The 27,694-nt window shown below is 35.0% G+C and overlaps 1 protein-coding gene across 7 annotated transcripts in view; it reads left to right on the top strand.

Annotated features, from left to right (window-relative positions):
• LOC121410247 (MYCBP-associated protein-like) overlaps positions 1 to 27,694 on the top strand; it is a 42,438-nt gene that overhangs the window by 2,404 nt on the left and 12,340 nt on the right. The window contains exons 1-8 of one of the 7 annotated variants that reach the window (XM_041602191.1): positions 7,666 to 7,956; positions 23,399 to 23,559; positions 24,587 to 24,755; positions 25,342 to 25,448; positions 25,805 to 25,976; positions 26,453 to 26,572; positions 26,896 to 26,959; positions 27,339 to 27,421. In XM_041602191.1, coding sequence (XP_041458125.1) covers positions 7,812 to 7,956; positions 23,399 to 23,559; positions 24,587 to 24,755; positions 25,342 to 25,448; positions 25,805 to 25,976; positions 26,453 to 26,572; positions 26,896 to 26,959; positions 27,339 to 27,421 — 1,021 coding nt within the window. In that variant the 5' untranslated portion in view covers positions 7,666 to 7,811. Of the gene's footprint in view, positions 1 to 7,665; positions 7,957 to 9,448; positions 10,325 to 14,997; positions 15,134 to 20,070; positions 20,135 to 22,050; positions 22,311 to 23,398; positions 23,560 to 24,586; positions 24,756 to 25,341; positions 25,449 to 25,804; positions 25,977 to 26,452; positions 26,573 to 26,895; positions 26,960 to 27,338; positions 27,422 to 27,694 lie in introns of those variants that run through there. The other 6 variants (XM_041602192.1, XM_041602193.1, XM_041602195.1 and 3 more) reach the window with 6 other exon arrangements.

The following is a 27,694-nucleotide window of genomic DNA, read 5'->3' as shown; positions in this document are numbered from 1 at the left end:
AGGGGACACATGAGTATTACAGACCCCCATTCACTCACGTGTTATATCATAGCTCATCAAAAAATCATTAAAAATCAATCCCTCGATAGATTTTGCTTTAATTCACTGACATTAGTCACAATTAACAGTACATTAAGACTTGATATGTTAATCAGGTACTTGACCAGCTCAATCAAAAGTTAAATGGCCTGAAATAAGACTAACCATAATTTCGGCCAGTTCATCGCCAGAAAAACCAGAACTGCATTGTGGGTAATAATGATTAAAATGAAATACAAAAATGCAGTCTAGCCTTCCCAAGCACCTTGATTATGAAAGAGTACGAACATAGCATTATGTCTATCGTTTTTCTTTTGATATAAAAACATTTGATCTATTTTTAATGAATTATTTTAATCAATAAAGTCATGTGATCTTTACTTACGCCTGTCCGGCATGCTTTGCGCGCGGTTGAATTACTCTCATGTGCCCTATACTGTGGGTCAAATGACGAAAAGTTGAAAATTTTGGTCTCAAAAGAAAGAGTGAGTTCTCCTGAAGAGATTGATACCTTGCATTCAATACCTAATCTGACTAAACGTGTAAAAGAAAAGAAAACGTCTCATTAGACACCCCTCAATTTAATGTAAAAATGCAGTGTTCCATTCCTATATTTTGTGCGCTTCCTATGGTATTGCAGCTACAAGTTCTACTTGCTTGATGTCCTTCAGTGGGCTAAATATGTATTGTGTGGATTTACAACTTCTTGTTTACATGTTTAATTTCGTTCGAGGTGATTTATTACCTATGTATTCGCATAAGAATAAACAAAGTAAATAAAAGAAAATTGATAACAAACAAAGATTGTAAGCATTTCTTTTGCTCATTTCGCCTCTCTTCCCTATTATAACAGTTAATTTGGAGGAAGAAGGGGGGGGGGTGTTATAGGCATCAACCCCGCCCTGCTTACAAGCCAGGAGGATGGGGGTATGTACCCCGACTCAGCACCCCCCCCCCCCCTCCTGTAGCTTTCAACGAAGTGAATAGTATTCAAGTGCGCAATCTATGATGTGTTACATCTGACTGTGACAAGTTTATGTATTTTAATGTTTTGTTCATCTTTCTTTCTCTGCGTGCTCTAAATATTGAAAATAGGAATCCTGATGATAATTAGAAGTTATTCATCATTTTGAAGTTCCTACTAGTACTTGTTTCATTTCACACTCTCAAACCAACCAGATCTCCTATTGGCAGTAGAAACTCGCATTTCTGCATGATAAATGATAAGCATTGAATATACATTTGAAAGCGTCATTTCAGCAGCGTAGTCGATAAATGCATGCACTAAATGCCGAGTTACATACTTATCAAATGTTAAACATAACCTATCACTTTGCATGAAACTGTTTGAAGCATTCTCACCACCGATTTCTAGCAGACGACGCCCAGCCATAGCAACGACAGTGGAGAAGTGTAGTCGCGATATAGGGCACACATGAGTATTACAGACCCCCATTCACTCACGTGTTATATCATAGCTCATCAAAAAAATCATTAAAAATCAATCCCTCGATAGATTTTGCTTTAATTCACTGACATAAGTCACAATTAACAGTACATTAAGACTTGATATGTTAATCAGGTACTTGACCAGCTCAATCAAAAGTTAAATGGCCTGAAATAAGACTAACCATAATTTCGGCCAGTTCATCGCCAGAAAAACCAGAACTGCATTGTGGGTAATAATGATTAAAATGAAATACAAAAATGCAGTCTAGCCTTCCCAAGCACCTTGATTATGGAAGAGTATGAACATAGCATTATGTCTATCGTTTTTCTTTTGATATAAAAACATTTGATCTATTTTTAATGAATTATTTTAATCAATAAAGTCATGTGATCTTTACTTACGCCTGTCCGGCATGCTTTGCGCGCGGTTGAATTACTCTCATGTGCCCTATACTGTGGGTCAAATGACGAAAAGTTGAAAATTTTGGTCTCAAAAGAAAGAGTGAGTTCTCCTGAAGAGATTGATACCTTGCATTCAATACCTAATCTGACTAAACGTGTAAAAGAAAAGAAAACGTCTCATTAGACACCCCTCAATTTAATGTAAAAATGCAGTGTTCCATTCCTATATTTTGTGCGCTTCCTATGGTATTGCAGCTACAAGTTCTACTTGCTTGATGTCCTTCAATGGGCTAAATATGTATTGTGTGGATTTACAACTTCTTGTTTACATGTTTAATTTCGTTCGAGGTGATTTATTACCTATGTATTCGCATAAGAATAAACAAAGTAAATAAAAGAAAATTGATAACAAACAAAGATTGTAAGCATTTCTTTTGCTCATTTCGCCTCTCTTCCCTATTATAACAGTTAATTTGGAGGAAGAAGGGGGGGGGGGGGTGTTATAGGCATCAACCCCGCCCTGCTTACAAGCCAGGAGGATGGGGGTATGTACCCCGACTCAGCACCCCCCCCCCCTCCTGTAGCTTTCAACGAAGTGAATAGTATTCAAGTGCGCAATCTATGATGTGTTACATCTGACTGTGACAAGTTTATGTATTTTAATGTTTTGTTCATCTTTCTTTCTCTGCGTGCTCTAAATATTGAAAATAGGAATCCTGATGATAATTAGAAGTTATTCATCATTTTGAAGTTCCTACTAGTACTTGTTTCATTTCACACTCTCAAACCAACCAGATCTCCTATTGGCAGTAGAAACTCGCATTTCTGCATGATAAATGATAAGCATTGAATATACATTTGAAAGCGTCATCTCAGCAGCGTAGTCGATAAATGCATGCACTAAATGCCGAGTTACATACTTATCAAATGTTAAACATAACCTATCACTTTGCATGAAACTGTTTGAAGCATTCTCACCACCGATTTCTAGCAGACGACGCCCAGCCATAGCAACGACAGTGGAGAAGTGTAGTCGCGATATAGGGCACACATGAGTATTACAGACCCCCATTCACTCACGTGTTATATCATAGCTCATCAAAAAATCATTAAAAATCAATCCCTCGATAGATTTTGCTTTAATTCACTGACATAAGTCACAATTAACAGTACATTAAGACTTGATATGTTAATCAGGTACTTGACCAGCTCAATCAAAAGTTAAATGGCCTGAAATAAGACTAACCATAATTTCGGCCAGTTCATCGCCAGAAAAACCAGAACTGCATTGTGGGTAATAATGATTAAAATGAAATAAAAAAATGCAGTCTAGCCTTCCCAAGCACCTTGATTATGAAAGAGTATGAACATAGCATTATGTCTATCGTTTTTCTTTTGATATAAAAACATTTGATCTATTTTTAATGAATTATTTTAATCAGTAAAGTCATGTGATCTTTACTTACGCCTGTCCGGCATGCTTTGCGCGCGGTTGAATTACTCTCATGTGCCCTATAGATAGGACTCATGGGGTAATACATTTTTTAATATTAATGCGATAATTTTTTTTTACAAACTAATGAAAATGGGATTTTAAGAAGCTTGTTATAGAATTGATAGAGAGGCCTATCAAACAAGTGTTTTCCATGTTCTGAAAATGCACCTCTTAACAAGTATTGGCATGTGAATCCCTACCCTTAACACGTATTGGAAACAAACGGTAGGTCTACCCTTGACAAATATTCCCTGAATTGACCCCCTAAACAAGTACAACGATATATTAAATGTCAAGGACATCGGCTATACCTTTACTTTCATTGGGTTACCACCCCACACACCTCATTTAATTGGACCCATTGTTGGGGTATGTAGTACCTCTATGTAGGTACTGTTATTTTCACAGACTCCTTAAGTGCTTTACTGGCATTAAAGAATAACGAAGAAAATTTCATTTCGGAAATACTACTAAGTTTGTCCCATCTAAAATTGAAAAATATTGATGTGGATCCCCTCTCACTGTGGAATAATGGGAAATGAACCTGCCGATTTTCATGGTAAAGGCCTGGTCACACACCGCCCGAGCGTTGTGGTAGGGAGAGAGGGTTGAATTTCGCTCACAAACTTGGGGAAAAAATCAACAACAAAAAAATTGAAAATGGTGAACAGTAGCGAGCGGTGATTATTTTTTTCTCTCCACTCCAACAACGCTCAGGCGGTGTGACCAGGCCTTAAAGCAGCTCTCAACAAATCCATAGAAATAACAAATTACTTATGTACTTCTGAAGTGGGCTATTCCACGGTTACTCACGTTACATTTGGAGACACCTTGACTCATACTTGGACCTGTAACTCCATTATTATTGATAGGAACTTAACATCTTCTTATCACAACAAAGTACACAGTCTGACTATCCTTTGTATAAAAAAAAACTTGGGAAATTTTATTATGCTCCTGGCAAATCTTTGGAATGTGTCGGTTACTCACGTTACATGATTTGGACATGCATGAAATGAAAAGTCGACATAAGTGAAAAGTCTCCTCATGCAAGGCTTTTATGAAAGTTGATTATATCCATTTCAAAGAAGTATATTAGGGAGACAAACTTTGTATATAATTAAAAAAATAAAGAACACATGGTTTTTACTTGGGGTGCAGATAATGTGGTTACTCACGTTACGGTTACTCACGTTACATTTTGTCCATGTATGGTTAACAACACACATGTCATTAAAAATTCAATAATGTGTGTAAAATTCATTGCTAGGAACATCAAAAAGAGATTTTATACCAAAAATTGGAACAATTGGAGCTTTATTAGGGTGTAGGAGGGAAAGTATGATTTGCTTACTAATTATGCATAAATTAGCATAATCGCTTAGTACTAATTTGCATGAAATAAATTACTGTATAGTATTGTAGATTATGTCCAAGACAACCTGCACGCAAATTTTCGGCGTGATCGTGCGGCCAATGGCCGAGATCTCAAGAAGGGCCTGGGAGGCCCCCACCCCCCCCCCCTCCCCGGGCCATATCAACTCCCAAAATACCCCGGTCTAGATAGGGTTACAGGTATAAAGGGCATTCAATGTGTTGTTCGAACACTCTTCGAACACTCGGAAGTTTGGTTAATCAAAACCAAGCCTTATGCACTCTAGCATTGTGAATACTTCTACTAATATTCATTTTTTTGTGTGATTGTATGACTACTGATATTTTGATGAACAAAGAGTCACATCAAAGAGGTGTACCCTCATTTTGCTTTTAATTAATCAAAAATAACTTCACAACTCACCATGAGACTTAAAACTTGACATCCCACAGAAAATGTTACCTAACTGAATAATTTTACTGGTTACATTACCTGATGGTTACTCACGTTACAAAGTTACTCACGTTACAGTTTTTCTTCATCATTTTTATAAAAAATTGTACTTTTTAATGATTTTGATAGTCATCACTGTGTCAAAGATTGTTTGAAGGAAGAGAATTTAAAATCCCACCAATTAACTGTGAAGAATTTTTCTCTCAGAAAACAAAGTCATTTTTTTCGGTTACTCACGTTACATCACCTCAACAGGTTGCAATATTCAGTTTTGAATGAGTACTACAAATTTACTTGAAAAGCTGTTGTGTATTTTAAGTAATTTGACCCTTCTAAACTTCAGAAATATATAAAGTGGTATGTTGTTGCAATAACAAAATGGTAATAAGGCATATTTCATTTTTCACTATTTTTCTTGTATTTTGGTACAAAATGGAAGGCACAACTTTTGACCATTTTTTCCCAAAGTATACATATGAAAATAAACTTTTTATTTCTTGTTCCTGAAACTATCATGTATGAAGGACTTAAAGTATTAAAAAATTCAAGAAAATATTGAATTTGAATTTTTAAGCTCATGTCCACCAACCTGTGGAATTGCCGAAGTGAATAATATTTGAAAGATAATTTCTTTTAATCAATGTCAGTCCAGATGGCAAAACTCCCCTAACACCCACTATAAATTAATCCAAAAGTCAGTCTTACAAACACCGACTTGCTCATTAGAACTAGCATGAGAAAAGATATTTTGTTGACTGATTAGGTCATATTGGACTAAATGAAGATCTCTGGCGAATGAAAATACACCCTACGGGACAGTGCAATTCATACAGAGAAATAAACAATTGAACACTACATTGTAAAATGTAGTGTTCAATTGTAGTTGGAAGGTCAATGCTTATTGTCAAGGCAAACATTGCTGATCCTGAGGAAATCCTTAGGCTCCTGTATTCTAAGGACCCTGGTGTTCAAAATGCACTGTTTTGTTTCGTTCAAAGAACGAAACGCTTCCAAAGAGAATAATTTGAATTGTTTTTTTTTCTTTCTATATCTGTGAAGGAAAGAGAAAATATCTATTTGATTAGTATCTAATTATTTTTCCATATAGATACTGTAGGTGTATATATATATATATATATATATATATACATGTAAATATGTGTGTGTATGTCATTTATATACGATAGCCTTTATAATAATAATGAATATTGATTAGAAAAAAAAAAAAACAAGGAACGATTTTAAAGGACACAGAAGAAAAGAAAGAAAATAATAATAGGCCTAACAAGTTGGTGGTTATAGTCAAATATGACTGGTCGCCATTAATATTCAACAAACAACAACAAATTAGAAAAACAACGGTAGCGCAAAAAAGTAGGGCCTACCCTCGCAAGGTGGACTGTAAACACATAGTTTTCCTAGCGAAATATACCCTTATCATTATTTTAGTGTTTTTGACACCCTTATTACTTATGTACGTAACATGCCCTATTTCATGAAAAAGAGATCCCTTTACATGTTCTTTTGGTCATGCATGGTATCCACTCGTCAATAGAAGTGCCCCCCCCCCCCCCCCCGGGCATTTCCTCTGACCTTACTCCGACCATATTGCCTTTGTCTGAACACGGCTTATGATGAATATGAGGATTAGTTCTGAAAAGACAATGGCAGGATTCATGCATGAAAATTAAAAAAGTATATTATGAGGGGAAATACTACATGTAGAGCTACAGTAATATGAATGAACTAGTTGATGGATTGCTCTGAGTGGTCTGCAAATTCATGTAGCCCTATATGTAGATAGGTAAAGAATTAGACATTTGGTCTTAGAAATTAAATTTAATCAAACAAAGCTTGGTGTTACTAGGTAACCACAAGCCAGTACCAGAAGCTGATATTTGAGTTGCTAAGGCAGTTTAAATATTGAGAAGTGTTTCGGATCTTGAATTTTGACAAGGTAAACAATGTAAATGTTTACCCAAGAATATTTGAGGAGATTCCTTGCACTGTTAAGGTATTTTCACATGCTATCCCTAAGATACTTTTACCTGTTTATCTGTATAATACAGTATGTATATTGTTAAGTTATGAAAGACTTGGAAAGAGGGCACTTGAATTTATTCCAGATTATCTTTTCTTTTTTTTGAAAAGCAAGATTTCATATATGCAGTGGACGGTTGTCTTGAAATCTTCCATATATACCGTATACTGGTAGTGTACAATGTATGGTTCAACAAATACATCCATCTTCTTTTGGCATACTGAGAGTCACTTGTGGAAACTATGTACATTTAGGATTACATTTGTATAAGTGAGCAGCCTTTTATCATCCTTTCCATGGTGTGCATTTCAAGAGCTTTCAATTAACAGCCAATATGTGTGTAGATAGATGCCTTGGTTTTGTTTGTAAGGGTAAATATTTTTACAAGTTCTGAAAACCTTCAAAATAATACCAGGAAACGTACATGTAGGATTTTTGCCGCAGGAAGTGAATATTTGGTATTTTGTTGGTAAGATTCTCAGACAATGTAAGAACTGCGTTGCCTTAGGAGCTTAATATTTCCCTTCATTACAATATCGAGGTTCAGTATTTTTACAATGGATGTTATGCCTCCTAAAGCTGTACGGAGACACACTATAAGCACTAATAACTCCGTTCCTAAAGTGAAAGTAGCTGTTAATTCCAATCGAAGGAAGACATTGATACCAGGAGCACTTGTTCAAGATCAAGAAACTTTTCTCAGTGAGTATAATGATCAGAATGAGAAAGAGATTGAACATAATATCAGTATTTAAAATTATGTTATTTATGTGGGATTTATGGATTTTTATAGTCATTTAGAACCACGAACATGAGTGCATGTTTGCTTGTAACAACTTTTCCATCAAAATTGCCATATGTAGTTTATTTCTTTTATCACGCTTACATCACTCCAGAGTTTTCCCAAATCTTATATTATTTCACACTCACAGAATAAGTGTAGTAGATTTTCGAATCATTTTGGAAAAGGTGCACCTGACACACATTCACTTCCATCAATCTCATACAAAAGTGAATTCAAGCCAATTGCAGTATGACGTAGAATGAACTAAATTGAGTTTTATGTAGTGTGTTTGACATATCAGACCAATCTATTTCATTGTTGTTCAAACCTACCGGTAACCATTCTCCCCATTTGTTCTACATGTATCTTAAGTATTTTAACTCTTGAAATTAAAATTTGAATGTACACCTTTTTTATCATTACAGGTACTTTTAATTAATCTCAGAGTAAATTGTTTGAAAAGACCAGCTATGATTTCTTCTGGGTTGTTGAACCAGTCTCAACATCATATTTCATGTATTTCATTCATTAATGCCAAGTCTTTGAACATCTTTACATTATTCACTCTTTTATTCAACTGAGAAATTGAATTAAAACTGTTTTCTTGCCAGAGTTTATAATGAAAGAATGGTTGGGGTTTTTAAGCTAACATTCTTGTCCACCAAACATATTCTTGCAAAATTAAGCTTCATACAGTATCTTTCAATATAGAATCTATTTCAATCCATACAGTAAGACCTCATGAAGGCAGTGTAATATTTGGAAAATACTCTTTAGAACCACTCTCAGTAAAAGGGAAAATTAAATAAAAGATTGTGGAAATTGAATCTTTTGTATATTTTTTATCTTTTACAAATTTAGATAATAATATGTCCGTATAAAAATGAGGTGAAGTGTGTTCATTGTAAGTGGTATTATTTCTGAAAAATGTGACTACCATTGTCATTGTTAAAAGTAAGTTCTTATAGTAATTAAATAAAATATTATTCCATCAATCAGACATGTACTTCAATTCAATTCAATTTATTCAAGTCCATAAAGGAAATTTGTTTTGGGATTTACATACACACATTTTATGACAACATCTCAAAATACATAAGTGAAAGACATGCAAAAATATGAACGGCAATTATAAAGCAATAGTGCACCATTACAAATATATATATACAGACATAATATCAACACAGAAAAGAAAACTCCTTTGAGGCACCATCTCCTCCCCCGCGCCTACCCAACAAGAGGTGAAACAATATGTCAGTGTGAAGAGAAAGAAAAAGAGAAGGAGAAAGAGGGAAAAAAGAGAGAAAGAGGGGCAAGAAGTGCAGAGGTAGAGAGAATAGAAGGGGAGATTACCCAGGAGAGAAAGGGGAGGCAGTTTTGAGCTAGTGTAGGCCTACTGTACCTACTTGAATTATCCCCTCCACTTCTTCCTGTACTTCATTTTTTTTCCTTGAAACATTTTAAAGGTTGTGTCTGAAATTGAATTCATGATGGCTATCAATATTGATTGGATTCCGACAGGCAGGCGGTTTATTTTCTTTTTCTTATTATCTCAAAGTTTCAGGTAGTAATTCAATTTTCTGCTTCATGGTGCATACTTTCTCATACCTCATTAAGTTTCATGAAATCAAATATCCATTTATGCACAGTAAAGTTGAGAGAAAATTGAAAATGTTACCTTGATAATGGCAGTCCCTTGGTTTGAAATTACAGGCCATTAGAAAAATAATTGAAGTGTATCTTAAGTTACTGCTGAACACTTCATATGTTTTGTTTTACTAATGGCCTTTTGGAAGCATTCATTTGCTAATTGTATAAATATCTTATAGCTGTACATTGTTTCTTTGAGGATGGAATAATGTGGGAGAAGTATGTATTTTACGGATTAAGCATTCAGTGCTCTTCGTGGCAGAGTTTTTGACCAGTACTGAAGACTTTCTGCTTTTAGTCAACAACGCATTCTATTAGCAGGCAAATGAGTTGCATTTTCTGAATTCTTGTCAACAAAATTTTCTGTCATTGGGATGTCACTCACTGGATATGTACAGTGTCACAAATAAGAATTTTGGCTGGAAAAGCTTTAATAGTGAGAAGATACTTTTAAGGAAGGAAGACGTCATTGATAGGAGAGTGTGAAGGTTACCATGGATGGGATAGCCAGGAATTCTCGGAGGCACTCTCTTGCAGTCAATCTTCTACCTAAGATGAGGTTGTTTGGGAGTCATAGTGGGAGAAGGAAGACTCTTTTCACAGGAGTAATGGCCCAAGATCAGGAAAATATATTGAGTAAGTCTAGGAATGATGCATCATGCATGGAGTAGTAGTTCTAAATTACAAGATACTAGTGTTGATGCATGTCTGTCAGTACATTTAGCCATCAGATGTACAAACCACCAAAATAAGCAGAAAAAAAGTAGAGTTGAACATAAATGAATAAATTGACCATTCAATTATTTGTATGTATTTGGAACAAGCGCCAAATGTTTATGGTAGAAAAATGAGTTAAGCATTCAGTCCATAGATCTATAGGTGGTTTCAAAACGCCTCGATCACAAGAATCCCGTTAAATTACGAGAACTTTTTAAGGCTAAAAAATACCCGTTAATTATTCCTGCATTCACACCGCCCCGAAACACATCGTTCAGGATAAGTTCCCGAAGTTACGAGCATGCGCAGTATGGTCTGATAAGCAGGCAAGGCGCAAGATTCAAAATCACTAGCCCAGCAGCCACCCACGCCGCTGCGCCCAACGACACGCTGGGCTAAAAGTTCCCGTAATTTGCTTTCACATTGCCAAAATACCTGCGACCTTGGAAAAATCCCCACGAAAGTTCTCGTAATTTCGCCAAGTACCTACAATTTAGCGGGTATTTTCTTTCGGGGAAATTACGCGTAGTTTGCTTTCACATTACCAAAATACCTGGTATTTTCTGATCGGGGTAAATTTCCCGATCAGAGAATACCTGGAACTGGCGAACTTCGAGGCGGTCTGAAACCACCTTATGAAGAAGTCTTTTTTCCAAGCAATTATAATGTGTGCTTTAATATCTGTGTTGTCGATCTTATCTTGTCGAAGTTGATGAAAGTTAGATCTTAGATTGAAACTTACGACATCTATTACACATAATTTGTAACAAATAAAATTGAATTTGGAAGACTTTCTCTTAAAGTTAATACTCATTTCATCTACTTGACTTTTAGTGTATCCCAGAATTATTCCCAGTTTTGTAATTCTTCATGTCTCTTGTCAAACTCACAAGGTAGAATTTTCAAGTTAAAATATGAACAGTTGGTATTATAGATTGAAGTATATAGCCTATTCAACATTGAATATATTAATCTGTTCATTATTTTTTTTTTTCATAAAAAAATGAAAAAGCCATAGATATAGGCCTAGACTGAACAAATCATAAATATACATGTAGTTTGGAATACTAGTTTTAATCTTGACGCCTTTCTCAGTAAGCATAAAGTACTAGAGATTATTAAGGCATCTATAATTTTGTTTAGATTCTCTGTTTGTTGTTCTCTACTGCTTTTTCACACATAAGTGTCCACTATCATTTTGGTAGGCAAAGTTCACAGAGGTCTCATTGTAGCTTTATGAAAGGTAATTGTTTTCAAATATTTGGTCTTTCTACTTTATGGAATATTCTCATCTGAGTGGACTTCGCATTCTTAATGATGATCATCATCATCATTTCTTGCTGACCTGCTTGAGCTATATATTGACACTATATAAGTAAATGCATATGGAAGGGTCATTAAATAATTCACAATAGAAGGCTCAGGAGGGCTTCATTTTTAAAAGATTGAGAGAGGTGTTCATGGGAAATTTTTAACTTTTGCATTTCAGGCTTTACATGCATTTCACCAATCTCTTCCAATGGATGTTCAGTGTATGTGGATATTATTTGATTTGAGCATTGAAATGTTATGTGAACATTTTATTTATTGAAATCATTAATCAGCAAGTTTCCACATTTTAGCAACAAAAGTACTGGATTAGTGAGAGTGAAGCTACAATGAAGTTGTAATCTGGATTTGAAAATACCATTGATAATTCATATAAGACTGCTTTCTTGATATCAGTAATACAAGTTTGTTTTTCTCCATCCCTCCATGGAATATTTGATTTAACTGATCAAGCCATCATTGGTACTGGAACTTTGCTGGTTTTGATAAACAGTGATTGATAAATATGAATAGAACACCCACTGATAGACTATCCACTGATAGACTATCCACCGATAGACTATCCAATTATTCATATCCAAGGAGACACCCAAACCCTATAAAGAGAAGAGAATCTTCTATGAAACTACCTCATTCCAAACCTAACTCAAGAGAAGACAAGAAATCTAGTCCTGTAGCAAGCAGAGAGTCGGCTAGGACAGGTGAGAAAGTAGATGACCCGTTCCGTGTTCATGAATCTTGGATGTACAAACATACAATCATTAATCTGTGGGCATTACATGTAAACAAAACTCTGTTTTAAACATTATTTTAAATAAGGGCTTGATAAGGAGCCATGATGAATTTATACCTTAATTTGTGCTAACTGTGCAAGATAACAAAAAATTCTAACTCCTCCCCCAAATGAATGAGTGAGTGAGTGAATATAGTAAACAAATAATTCAATAAATGAAGGAATTAGTAAATAAATAGATAGATAGATATCTTATCGATGAATGGATGGATGGATGAATTGATGAATGAATAAATTAATTAATTGATTAATTACTCAATTTATTTATTAATTAATGGGTGAAATAAGTGAGTGAAATAAGAGAATGAATGAATAAGAAAAATTTAAATAAGTGAGTAGATAAGATAACTAGATAAACTAATATGTTAAAATATGAAAGGTAAATCTTCGAAAATCCTTTTAATGACATTCAGGAATGTTTTCGATTTCTAATGCCTACAGATTATTCAAAATTCTGGGTAAGATATTTATTCATGAATGTGATTTAATGATGAACTATTGGAATCTGAAAAACTTAAACTTTTCATCTTGTTGTTTTGCACAATTATATTTGAATATGATATTCCATTAGTAATTTTGTAGAACAAAATTTGCCCTATCATGTTTCTAAACCTGTGATATAACCCGAAATATATAAAAAGCAAAGTTAAATCTCTTATTAATGTTACCTTTTAAACGTCTCTGATACATGGTATCCCAAATCTTCCCATTTCAAGTTTAACTGTTAATGATGATGGTTGCTAAAATGATAGTGATCTTTGAGCAAGTAGTGTGCACTTTTAAACATTCCACTCTGTGTACACGATGACTGTGTACATGATGATGGTGATCTTGGAGCAAGTAGTGTGCACTTTAAAACATTCCACTCTGTGTACACGATGACTGTGTACATGATGATGGTGATCTTGGAGCAAGTAGTGTGCACTTTAAAACATTCCACTCTGTGTACACGATGACTGTGTACATGATGATGGTGATCTTGGAGCAAGTAGTGTGCACTTTAAAACATTCCACTCTGTGTACATGATGACTGTGTACTTTTATATTCATAGACCATTAGTTTCACCACAAGCAATCACTTTGATATAATCTTCACTGTTATTTTCTTGAATATTTTCCTATGCATAATGTACTTTATACATTTCACCACAGGTTAAAAGTCCATCAGTATCATAAATCTATGCTGTTTATAATGCTACCAATATTCCTGTGATCAAGAAAAGTACTTTTATGAATTGTGGATTGTTACTATTGTATGTAGTATGACACCAGTGGCCATATCCTCAAAGAGACCTGACCAAGAGCAGGTGGTTTGGTTTTCCTGATCTTTCTCATTTTTTCTCACCTCCATCTGTTTATAGGCCTACCATATGTAAAAGTATTGATATTAGTAAGAGTATAAAAGAGAGTGTAAGATTGAAATGTTAGATTTATACTCGAGTATATTTAACACAGACCCTTTAAAACTAGTGAATACAAATTATCTTGCATTAGACCAGGATGTTATAATGCAAGATTAACTTTTTTTCCATTCTACTTTTTAGATTACTTCTTTTCCTTATCAAAGCTGCCTAGTCAATGTATAAAATCTGTACAAGTTTTAATGTGTTAAATATTTTGTAGCTTCCTTCCATGATCTGCAATCATTGACTCACACATTAAACTTAACAGAGGGGAACACAAAATCATCATTCAATTGTTTTATAATTAACTTTTTCTTTGCTTTGAAGAGATACTCCTTTAAGTTGAGAAGATCATATTTCAACTGTTCTAAGAATGTCTTTCTCCATTCTGTCTATTACATGTTCTTGTGCAGTTATGATACATGTAGCCTCAGTATACACGTAGAGTAGAGTCATACTGTACACGATTCTCTGTTTCACTCTGAAATTTTTTTGTGTGATAGTAAGCATTAATTTATTTGTGTGATAGTATGCATTCATAGTGCACTTTTTAGTAGGCCATGTCTGATTGAGTGTGAAATTGATTTTTTTAATGACCTCATTTTGATTTCTTACTGTATTCACAATGTATCGCATAGCTTGTTTTACCTGTAGCTAGTCATGAAAAGTTTTTTGTTCTTACAAAGTTGTTCACTACCCCTGGGATAAATGGGTTGATTATGACTTCTTTATGAATCAATGCTCAATTGTCTGTTACATTGATAATCACTGTGATGTATGAAAGGCTAGTCAGCATCGAAGTTTAATCTGACCTGTTCCTTTCCCAGGCCTGCCATGGCAACGGCCAACTGCAGAGAATATTACAGAGAATAGGATCCCATCTGCTCTATGAAGTATGGATTGATAAATAGAGACGCAAGCATTCATACTGGATCATATAGGCATGGGAGATATCTTTTGTTGTTGTTCAATTTATTCATCCCTTCATCTAGCCATCTGCTTCTCTTCACTGTAAGCTGTACTTGAAAAAAAGGAGTTTCATGTTGTAGTTAACTGTACCATATCTATTTCATCTATTTGGCTGGTTGTAAACGATGAATCGGAGCAGAAAATCTAGCACTGTACATTCAAGTATCCCAGGAATTGGTAGTCGCAGACAATCTATAATAGGTGGTGATAGCAGATCCCGGCATGGTAGTTCAAGTAAGTTAAAAATTTAACTGCAGGTGTATGCATTTTGTTTGTGAGAGCAAAACAGGTAATCATGAAGCACAGGATTTATGTACTTCCACAGTGAAATTCTATATTTTGAGTGCAGTTCTATACTGCTGCACAGATCATTTTGTGTAGGTAGGGGAGACCGGGGTTAGTTGGAACATTTTTCACAAAAATGGCTGTAAAATCCAAATAGATTTAATTCGAGAAACAATATATCAGCTTGAAGCATATGTCTAAGGGCTTCAAATGTACCCCATAAAATTTTTAAATCTATTATGGTTACTGAAAAAATCCACCTTGAACACCACCATCGCAAACGTTCCAACTTACCCCCATATCGGGGTAAGTTGGAACATTGTATGGGGTAAGTTGGAACACTGCATGGTCGATTAAGAATTTTACTAAAACTACTTAAAACTGTAATATTACATGGTTTTAGCCTATTTGCTTTATCTTATTCAAGTTCAAAATATTAAAGTGTGGATTCGTTTAACTTTTTTTTCTATTATACAGCCACTCACGCAATCAGACTGTGTAGTAGAATTCCGCATATTTGGGTGCATTTGAGTTTACATGCAATTAAGTGTACTATCAGCAATTTCATGTACTTCTGCATCAAATTTAAAAGACACAAATTAATTGTTTATATTTTTTCATAATTATGCAAATAAGCATATAAAATTTTCCATAAATTTGTTTTTTTTGGTATGTTATTGCCTTTAACTCTATTTATTAAGCTAGTAGAATGCTAATTTTTGGTGAGAGTATATTCAATTTTCACATTTATAACAAATTTCCACCAAAAAGTGCAAAAAATATAATTTCTTATGATTTTTTTTTTTTTATTTGTATTTTTGTTTTTTCGAACCTTTGTTTTTTCCGATGGACTATATCGGGAGTCTTTTGCTATCATAAATAGTATAAAATGAATCTATTTGAACCAGCAAAAGTAAAAAATAATCATATATTTATGACTTTTGGTTGAAAAACACAATTTGCATTGACCTTTTACATGGAATCATGTTTTTGAACAAGTTGGGGTCCGAACATGCTCATACAATTTGTTGCGTAATTTTGACACCGTGTACACAGGCATCAAAAATTTGGTCTCAAATGATGCACAAGACTTGAGAGTAAAAAGTCAGTGAGCAGTGTAGTAAAAAAAAAATTGTGCAACCGCGTAGTGACGAAATTTCTCGGGGGGGGGGGCTCAAATTGACCCCTCCCCATTTTGATAAGGGTTAATATTGCATTAGGTGCCTACAATAGGCCTTTAATGCACACTCAGACCTAACTGATAAACAAAACAAGCATGGTATACAACACTTGTTCAGAAGAGTGTGAAATACTTTTTTTTTCTCATATCCAATGTTTTTATTCATAATTATGTTTGGGGTAAGTTGGCACATGTTCCAACTAGCCCCATCAATTTTGTTCCAACTAACCCCGGAGGCCCATTTGACATAAGCTTACATCGCAAAAAAGGGACATCACCATGGCATATTAATAACCTCATTTTGTAGCTTGGTATAAGTGTCTATTGCACCCCCAAATTGGCCAACTTGATCTATAAACTTCTCTGAAATAATCAAACATTTCTGAACAAGAAAAAAATTACCCAGAAGGTCAAAAAACTAAAATTTGTTTCTAACTTCACCTGGCTTGTTGCATATGTGTTGTCTGTAATATGGTGGATGGCTATTGATAATGACAATAAATTGAGGGCAGTATTGCAGAAATTTATTCAAAGATGTTAAAGAAAATTACAATGTTTCAACTTACTCCATGTTCCAACTAACCCCGGTCTCCCCTACATAGAATTTTTAATGCATGAAAATAAATGTTTGGTGAAAGAGTCATGATATTTAGGCACCTTACCAAATGGTGGCTGTGTATTTTACATGAGAAATTGGAAATCCATTGTTAAAGAGACATTATAACAGAAATTATGCCCGGGGGGGGGGGGGGGGCACTGAGTATATAATGCATAGTGGGTATGTGTCGCGGAGGGGACCCCCATTTTTACACTCAAATTTCCATTCCAAGGCATAGCATTTTTGTCTTTTTGAGAAAAAGAACATAAAAAGCCGCTCCAAAGCTTCACATATTTTCTATTATGACGTTCCAGCCGTACTGATCTGCTATGAGCCGCAATTTTGGTGAAAAGCGGCCGCAGAGCACTGTCCAACTATCGCATCTGCGCTAGCGCACCCAGCGCCCGTGCCGCCGGGCTAGCTGCATGCACGTATTCCATAGGGATGAATACGCAATCACACGCTAGTCTGCTGGGCAAACCCTTCACTCGAAATAAGGGTCTGAATGCGCAGCCTACTCATGCCTTGTGTACTGAAGGCAGCAAGTTTTGTATGTGCTAGTCTTTGCGTGGAGGCACACTTGTTGATCAAAGTTCCAATGAGGGTCTGTGCCTGCAGACTAATCACACGCAGGCGACCCGTTCCAAGGACCCCCGTTTTCACAAACATTTGTTGTTCCGAGGACCCCCGTCTTCACAAACATTTGTTGTTCCGAGGACCCTCCTTTTACAATAAGCCCGCTCCAAGGCCCCCGTTTTTTGTCTCGCCCGTGGCACATACCCACTACTTTTTTGGTCAAGTGCCCCCCCCCCCCCCCGGATGCATGCATCTTTCACAGCGACTCGATGGTGCCATGAGCCTAATTACATCAGGAGGGCTCAAGATATTCGTTCGACCCAACCCATTCAATTTTTTTTTCAATTTGATGTGGCTGATTGACAAAACTGTATGAATATGATTCAAAATCTAACACTGATTCTAGAAATGGTAACTACTGAACTTCCTTCGCCCAAATTGGGAAGATAAAAAATTGACTTGGAACTATTTTTTTGACTGGCGGACTAATTAGGGCTATTTTACTGTTTGAGTCGATGAATTTGATCCATTCATAGTTATCTTCATAAATGGCAATTTATTTTTAAAATGAGCTGGCTACGCTACCCTTTCCTGGTCAGATATGGAATGCCAGATATATATCCTATCCAATGGTAGTAAACATTCCACCCTCTAATTTCACATTTATTTTTTATGAATTTTTCAAAAGTGCCATTTTAACACACAAGTCTATGGGGAATGTTTTACGCGCGTGACACCTATAGGTGCCATGAGCCTAATTACATCAGGAGGGCTCAAGATATTCGTTCGACCCAACCCATTCGATTTTTTTTCAATTTGATGTGGCTGATTGACAAAACTGTATGAATATGATTCAAAATCTAACACTGATTCTAGAAATGGTAACTACTGAACTTCCTTCGCCCAAATTGGGAAGATAAAAAATTGACTTGGAACTATTTTTTTGACTGGCGGACTAATTAGGGCTATTTTACTGTTTGAGTCGATGAATTTGATCCATTCATAGTTATCTTCATAAATGGCAATTTATTTTTAAAATGAGCTGGCTACGCTACCCTTTCCTGGTCAGATATGGAATGCCAGATATATATCCTATCCAATGGTAGTAAACATTCCACCCTCTAATTTCACATTTGTTTTTTATGAATTTTTCAAAAGTGCCATTTTAACACACAAGTCTACGGGGAATGTTTTACGCGCGTGACACCCACTTTGCCCATTGCATTGTCAATAGAGAATGTGAGTTGTAAAGATAAAAAGATGCTTGGGAGATTCATGCATGAAAGATGTGGCTCTGATCAGTTACAATGTACGATAATATGAACTCAGTTACACACTTAGAATTGCTAGGGCATGATGTGACTAATAAAAGGAATAGAATCAGTATGGAGATATAATTTTATGAAGCCTTGAAACGGCAAGGTTTGGAATGGGATAAAATCTTGTTCTTTTATTACATGTATTTTGTAACAGTTACTTTCAGGAAATATACATGTAATACTTGATTGAAAATCTGATCATTGAATGTATTGAAGCCAAGTGAATGTGCATGCCAACATTTTAAATATTGATGTTATTTGCTCATCTCTTAAGAGACATGGTGAAAAGGGTGGTGTCAATAGGCGGTTTCAAACCGCCTCGATCACAAGAATCCCCGTTAAATTACGAGAACTTTTTAAGGCTAAAAAATACCTGTTAATTATTCCTGCATTCACACCGCCCCGAAACACATCCTTCGGGATAAGTTCCCGAAGTTACGAGCATGCGCAGTGTGGTCTGATAAGGAGGCAAGGCGGGAGATTCAAAATCTCTAGCCCAGCAGCCACCCACGCCACGCCACGCGACCTTGGAAAAATCCCCACGAAAGTTCTCGTAATTTCGCCAAGTACCTACTATTTAGCGGGTATTTTCTTTCGGGGAGATTACGCGTAGTTTGCTTTCACATTACCAAAATACCTGGTATTTTCTGATCGGGGTAAATTTCCCGATCAGAGAATACCTGGAACTGGCGAACTTCGAGGCGGTCTGAAACCACCTGATGTCTCTTAGGTGGCTTCTTGACTTGATAAGAGTATCTCTTGCTCTCAGCTGTCAATCATCTTAATATCATCCAAAAGGGATGAAACTCCACCCCCTCTAGCAATCAACACCTTATACAATGAGATGTTCTCTCTTTTTCACTCTCTTAATCCACTTGCATCTCTCTTTTCAAGCTATTGATCAATAATTCTCTTTCTTTTGTATGGTCTCATCAACTTCTTCACATTTTCCCTTTGATGTTTTGGAGGACAAGCACATAAGTTGCGAAGTAGTAATAGTTTGTACGTCTTGATGTGCAGAAGGTTATTTAATCATGAAAATTTTCAAAGGAGATCTCTTCATTTACTGATTTGTCAGATGAGCAATTTATGTCTTATCAACCAAATCAGTTCAGGTGGTTCAAAAACCAGAACTGCATTTGTGATAGCTAGTAACTGTTGAAAGTGATCATACATACTGGAAGTGTTTCCATGGAAACTAGTTCATCTTTTCTGGATATAATATTTCATGGCAGAGTCAAAAGTCCATGTGCATTTCAGCAAATCTCTTCATGTCGGTAAGCATTCTTATATTTGGTTTGTAACCTAATCAACTTTGAAAGGAGCCATCTTGACCCTAGTCTTGCTCGATTCTATAAATAATGGGTTGTGTCTGTCTTCAGTGCTGAAACTTCATGATGGAACAAAAATAAAATTATTGTTCAAAAAAAGATCTCACCCCTTCTCATCCATCTTCCTCTCTCTCTTTATTTCTCTCCCTTCTTGGACACTTCTCCAGCTATTTCTTTATTTCAAAAGTATTTTCCTTTTCATTTTTTTCTTCAAATCTTTGACTCTTTTTCAATGCACTCATTTGTATTGCATGTAATTAAAGATGGCCACTTCAAACCTTAACACTTCCATTCATGAGTGGATACCATGCGCGACCATGAGATTTCAAAAAACACGCTAAACACATACTTTCCATATTCTGAAAATGCACCCCCCCCCCAAGTATTGGCGTGTGAAACCCTACCCTTGACAAGTATTGGAAACAAGACGATACTATTGGCAAGTATTCCCTGAATTGAACCCCTAAACAAGTACAGCGATATTTCAATGAACTATGTCACAGACGTCGGTCATTGGTTTTAACTTTACCTACATTGTTGGGTTTAGTACAGCACATCTCGCGTAAATCGTACTCTGAACACATACATGTAGTGTTGACTCCTGGGGCAAAAAGTACATCCGCAAATTAGATACCCTTTTTTCATTATTTTACTGATTTTGACACCCTCATTACGTTGCGTACGTAACTTATCTTGAAAAAGACATCCTACATGTTTTTTGGTTGCGCATGGTATCCACTTGTCAATGTAAGTGCCCCGTATATATTTTCTTACATGTGTGAATGAGTTGCAGCAATGAATAGGCCTACTAGTATCTAATGCACTCAATTAGTTGTCAATCCAATCCAATTTTTTTTTTTGAAGACAGGCATAGAATTGTTTCTCTGAAAATGCAAATCTTTAATAACTTTGTTATTTCTTGTCCAATTTCAATCAAATTTTAAGTATTTTGGTTGATCTTTCATTATCTGTTCAAATCATATTATTTTCAGCCTGAAGAACCCCGTTTTAAGAAAATGAAAGAATTGAAGGAGACAAAAATTGCATGAATTTGGTTAAGCATGATTTGTTTTTTCAGTGATAAGCACAAATGATAGGTCCAAACTGGTCTATAACACAGAAAGGTGTTCGAAGATGGCTGTTGATAGCTTGCTTAACAACAGTGTTTAATGATTTCTTGTTATATTTGCATAAAGAAGCAATAAAAAGGGAAGGTAGCACAATTAGACACCAGTAAATTCTTTATAGTGCACATCGCTTTCTTGGATACTGTTTGTTCTTTCTTTACTAAGCAAAGACAAAATACATTGAGCCTGAAGGCTGAGTACTATGTACCATGGATTAAAAGCAACCTAATATTTGTTTCTCTCCTATGTACATGTATCTCATGCTACTTGCTTTATTATCTCTCAGTTTGTATTGTAATTCAACAAACACATTATGGTGTATCACTATCTGGTTTAGTTTGTTACAGGTTAGATATTTGTAGGATAGTCATCTAAGTCATTTCCATGGGAGCTAGCTAGTAGACAGAAACAAGACAGTAATTAAGATATCACAGGAAGATCTCTGTCCTCAATTTTCAAGGCATTTCAGTTTTCATGATCTGATACCAACACTTTTGTGCTTGTTTCACATCTCTGGAGTAATCTTCAGTAGCCATTGATCTATCATCTACTTTTTTTCTGGATTTCTTGTGTGTTCTGTGCTGTCTTGGAAAACTTCTGATTGTAACACTCGAGGATCAAAGCAGAAATATTGCAAAATCTTGAGAGGACCAACTTGTTATCAATGACATTTGAATGTGAAGTCTTCTCGATGTAATGCTGTCATGGTACTAATTGACAACCGTTGGGAAGAGTGAATTTGTTAACCAGCCACTGAAACAATTTTTATTTCCATTTAAAAACTTGTTCTTATGTACATTAGTTAAAGTATAAGGATATTATGTCTGAAAAAACTAAAATGGACAGATCTACCAAACGTCAGAAATCTCCATCTCGTTTGAGTCCTTCTAGATCATCTTCAGTGAATAGCCTTTCATCAGGAATAAGTGGAACGACGTCAAGGAAAGGACGAAACTCTGCCCTCAATGCACATGTTTTACATTATGTTGGTGCAAGTCAGTAGTACTCTTTTGATTCATTAGTAATCTGAATATTTCTTAATGGTTAACAGCATATGTGGACTTGTACATGCACACACAGATTATTTAAATAGTATTGGACATGTATATTTAGGTTTGGAACTTGATGGATGTTGTTTGTTTCTAGTATCCTGCATGTTTTAGAAGGTTTAAAAGTATAGAGCTCAATGATTGACCATAAGAAGTGTTTCATCAAATAACCTCAACAAGTATCTTTGCGTGGGAAGTGCATTAAAAATTTAACATTTAATAATCTACATCTGCATATATCGAATTTGGAATTGATTTGCCAACCCTTACATTGAGTTCGTTAAAAAAACAAAGACTGAAAAACAAGATAAATACCGCTTTATGAAAGAGTGATGAAAATCCATCAAAGAATGTTTCAATAAAAAATTCAGTTTTGTCACTTTTGTGTCATATGCGAGCAGCTCTTTGCATGATTTTATATACTACTGTATAAATTCCATAAACTCATTTTCTTTTTAAAAAGTACAATATTTAGTTTTGGTGGTTCGATTGTACTTTATTCATTCAAATCGTATTATTTTCACTTTCCAGCATGGAGTACCCTTTTTCTGTTTTATTTATTACACACACAAAAAAATACTTGATATCAAGATTCACTTTGCAAATTTGAACTGAAAAAAAAAGTTTTGAAGTGAGGAATGGATAGTGATATGATAATCATATGATGATCATGATGATGATGATGATGATGATGGTAGGGATGGTTGTGATTTTATAGAGATGTTTTAATTCACAGAATTATATCATATTTGCAAAGTAAGATTGCAACACATTAAAATCAAATTCACAGATATATATAAAGCCTAAGTTTCCCTGGGCTGAGAGAAGAAAAAAATCAGTTGTATTTTGTTTGAGTGCTGTTTCTGATATTTTTTCTTCCTTGTAAATGAATGAAAAGTTAAGATACTTTAATAGTACTGTATAGATGTTTACTACATATCATTTTGTCCATTTTCATAATGAGTACTGATTAGATGATGCATCCATTATTATCTGCATTTTCTCTCTTTTTGTTTCTATTACCACTTTTCCAGATAAGCTGAGGAAGAATCGGCGTGAGGGTACACCAGAGAAAGCAATTAGTCCAAACAACTCTCAGAGTTTAATAGAAGAAGAGGTGATACCACCTAGCAAACAAGTTATCAATGGAGAGGACATTCAAGCACTCGCCATCGACCCCCAGGAGATGGCTAAGGTTAGATCTTTAAAAAACAAACAAAAGAGTTGTGATATAGCAAAGTTATACTTTTATTACAGATTTTACTTGATACTTCAATTGCAAATTTATGATTCTGAAGGAGACTACATGTACCTTATATTTACTGGCTCACAGGTTATCCTGCATCCCATTTACACGCTGTCCCAGCTCGCAGAGCGAAAACACAGATCAGTGGATAAAATTTCTGTCATGAAACGTGCGAATTGCCAGGGCAGATTAGATGTGTTTTCACTGAAAAAAATTGCTGTGTGTGGCCCAGCTCGTAGGGTCTGATCCTACTATTTTGGCGGAGCAAAATTGCAGTGTCTGTTCCGCAACCCCGGGCAGGTTCATCGTGTTTACACCGTTGGTCAGTCTGCCCCAGCTCGCAGATCTGGATCATATCTAGTATGATGGATAGATATACGTTAATAATAATGGATATTTAGAGGCGCTAAAAACAAAAAGTACCATAGCACGTACAATGTATGAATGATAATTTAACAGTTGCAATAATTACTACAATATTCAAGATAAAAAGGGAAATTAATTATTGAGGGAAAATGTATGTCTTAAGGGAAGATTTAAAGCCAAGAACTCTGGAAGCATTTCTTTTTGAAAGTCTTGGCAGCTCCTACAGCAAAACTTATACTAGGGTGTTCTTTTCCCACATTCCTACATCATGTCATTGACAGGTGGCATGATGTAATTAACATTTTTATTGATTTGGAATGTTCAGTTTGAGAAGGCATGATGTTCATTACAGGATGATGGTTGATTTCAGAAATGTACATCATTTAACAAATACTTTCCTGGCCTCTTCATGCCCATATTATACCACCCCCTTGCTTTAAAATAGTCTCCTGGAGTGTCATTTCTGAAGACATATCTCGATTAAAATATCCAGTATTATCATTGGTTTTATTATTATTATCATTCATTTGAAGGAGAGTGAAACCCTGGAACAAGTTAGCTTTATGATATTCTACAGTCTGACTTCTAATAATATTATGTTCTTTATCAGTTGCGAGCACCAAAGCCTCCTCAATCACCCAAGGTTCGTCCATCCTCTAAGAAGGTGACAGTTCGCAAGATGAAACCACAATCTGAACTCGATAAACCAAAGACCAAACCAATTCTCATTGCTAAGCCAGCACCACCTAATGTTCCACTTATGAAGGAGGACTATATTGGTATGAAATATAATGTCTGTAAAGCAATAAAATGAAATACCGTAATGTGTTGGAGTGTGTGATAACGTCTTTTCATATATGTCTTGTTGAAATTATTTTAAATATTTTTTAAGGGAAATTGTATTTGATTTGAAGTAAGCATCATAGAATGACGATCTTAATGTTGTCATCAAAATTTTAGCATTTAACAAATGTCATTCAGCAAATGGCAATATAAGCAACACATGATATATATACTTAGGCCTGTATTTTGAAGTCAGGTTTAATTTAGACCATTGTCTAACTCTGTGCTAAAATTATGGGAAGCCAAAAGTGTCAAAATTTTACTAAGTTGTATGTTTCTTATGTTTACTGTGCTCGTTCCTGATTCATTGATGGTGAATACAATCCTCTATATATACTTCCTACACAATTATGAATGATTTGAGAGCAAAACAAGGTAAATATTATATCTCTACTCTTAGTGATTTATGTAACAATTGGCTATCCATACTTAAACCACAACATTAAACCTGAGTTTAAGTTAAACCCGACTTCAGAATACGGGCCTTAAAGACTGAATGATTATATTTGTTGTGTGTATTAGGTGCTGGAGGACCTCGTTTTGATTCTACTGGAAACATCTTACCTCATAGCATCCTAGGGTCTGTAGAAGCTTTCAAGATGGAAGCTGTACAAAATGGACATATGGAGGTAACTTGTATGCCATTAAACTATTATAAAACTTAGATCAAATTGTAGATTGTATTGCGAATTATTGTAAATAGGCTTTAGTGCCCCTAAATATTTCTTTCATTAGTCCAATAGCTAATTAAGATCTGCAGAACTTTGTTTTGATAAAATAAATAGTAGAGTTGTATAGAAATACAAAGTGTACATTATTGGTTAAGATGGATTGGGAAAGTATTTGATTCTCATTTTGACTATTTTATTTTGAACTAAGTTATGATCACTTACGTCCCTTATTTTATTGGATTGATATCTTAAAAATGAAAATTGGAATGAAATAAATCAATTTTGCAAATCTCTATTGCTTTTTATTTCCTAAGATGGCTGAGGATCATCCTATTGAACCTCGTCCCAAGACACCAGCAATCAAACCAGAGTATGGTATGAAAGTTGAACCAAAACCTAGAGATCCATTCATGGATGAAAACCAAGCACTTATTAACTGGCAGAAGAAGATGATTGAAAGAAAGAAAACTCAAGGATATATCTCCAGTAAGTGAACGATAATACTTCTTATTTAACTTGTGATATATGTATGCATGGTGTACAGCATTCTAAATTACAAAGTAAATAGTTTACCATAGATAAGGGTAGTGTGGGTATGTTTGTCATATTGCTAAACTTCTTGTCTTGTATTGTTGACTGAAAATATTATTTTTCTCGTTCAAATTATTTAAATATTGTTGAGAAATTTCAGGGAGGAGATTGAAATAATGCTCGTTGAAATCACAAGATAGATCATAAAGGATAACATTAGACCTTACAAAGTATGTTTTATGTTAATGTTCATGAATATTGTGATGGGAGAAGTATGTGAAAATGTTCAGACATTCAAGTTATGACTGACTTTCTGTTGTATTGTTTATATATATATTTTTTTTGTATTTTTAACATTGAAATTGTGAAATAAATGATGATGATTATGAAATGGCTTCTGCATGATCTTTTTGTGTGTTATTTGTTATCAGAGCTTTTGCAGAAGCCACCTGAGACACTGGTAATGAATCAAGCTGAGGAATATCGTCAAACTCAGGAGGAAAGATATATCATTGACAGAGCTATACCTGCTATGGATTATGGCAAAGGATGTAAGTTGAAACTCCTCTATGATCAAGTTCTTTTTTATCATAAGGAAATCATAATTTGTATTTCAATACATTCACGATGCTCTTCATTTTTTAACAAATAATAATGTGAATTATGTGCTTAAATTCAAAATCATTTGCAGAGCCCTTGGAGCATCTTTATCCATTCAAAAAAAGAGAAAGGAGGGTTTCGATTGATTGATTTGTCTTTGGTCTATTATTTACAATAAAAAATGAAAGTGCGTCGTGAAGTACAATATCTATAAAGCATTCAGTATCAATGACTAGAAAATGATTAGTGAGGTTTTGAATATTTCTTTGTTCAGATCGTGTTGGAAGTGAATTCTGGAAACAGCAGGAAAGATTTGGTGATGACTTGTCTGGCATACAGTAAGTTAAATGTTGATTTTTGTCATTTATTTGTATCTTAAAAATAATTTGGTGACATGTGTATTATATACAGTGAGATGTATATCATTTTGCATGAAGCGATACAAGCAATCTTACAATCAATTGTCTTACGTTTCATCATGATTTCCTATACCATGTATCGGTCATAAGGTTGATGATAGATATTATGTTAAAGGGTACTGAATTGATTGATTTCGCAAAAAGGTTCAGTCAAGCGGCTGTCTTTACTAATTGCTTAAAGTAAAAATGATAATGGTATTTGATTAAATAATAATAATCTTTGATAATGATTATTTAAGTGCGCATTCTAGGTGGTATATATCTCTTTTATAATGATTCTATTCTCCTCAAAATCCAGTATGACGTTGAGTCAGACAGAGAGAGGTTACCCACCACCTGTAGAGCATATTGGATACTCAAAGCTTGCCAAAAGTGAAATGGGTGAGTAAATTTTATTTTTCATGTCTTTCCCTCATTCTCAATATCTTGGATGTATATAAGCAGATAGTCTGAAGACTAATTCAGGAATCATTGCTAGTGCATAAGGATTCATTCAGATGGACTGAAATTTTCAATCTTGCTCACATTGTTCTTGGATCTTGTCTCATGATTCAAAGGAGAAATAAGTATTGTCTTCACCATGAAATGAACTATATACAAGGAAACTCCAAACCGATATTAATTGTTATGAAAATTGCAAGATCGCTACAGTAT

Source organism: Lytechinus variegatus, chromosome 3 (genome assembly GCF_018143015.1).
Source record: "Lytechinus variegatus isolate NC3 chromosome 3, Lvar_3.0, whole genome shotgun sequence".
NCBI lineage: Eukaryota > Metazoa > Echinodermata > Echinoidea > Temnopleuroida > Toxopneustidae > Lytechinus > Lytechinus variegatus.
The sequence above is the reverse complement of the archived record's forward strand: the minus strand, read 5'-3'. Positions and strand labels throughout refer to the sequence as shown.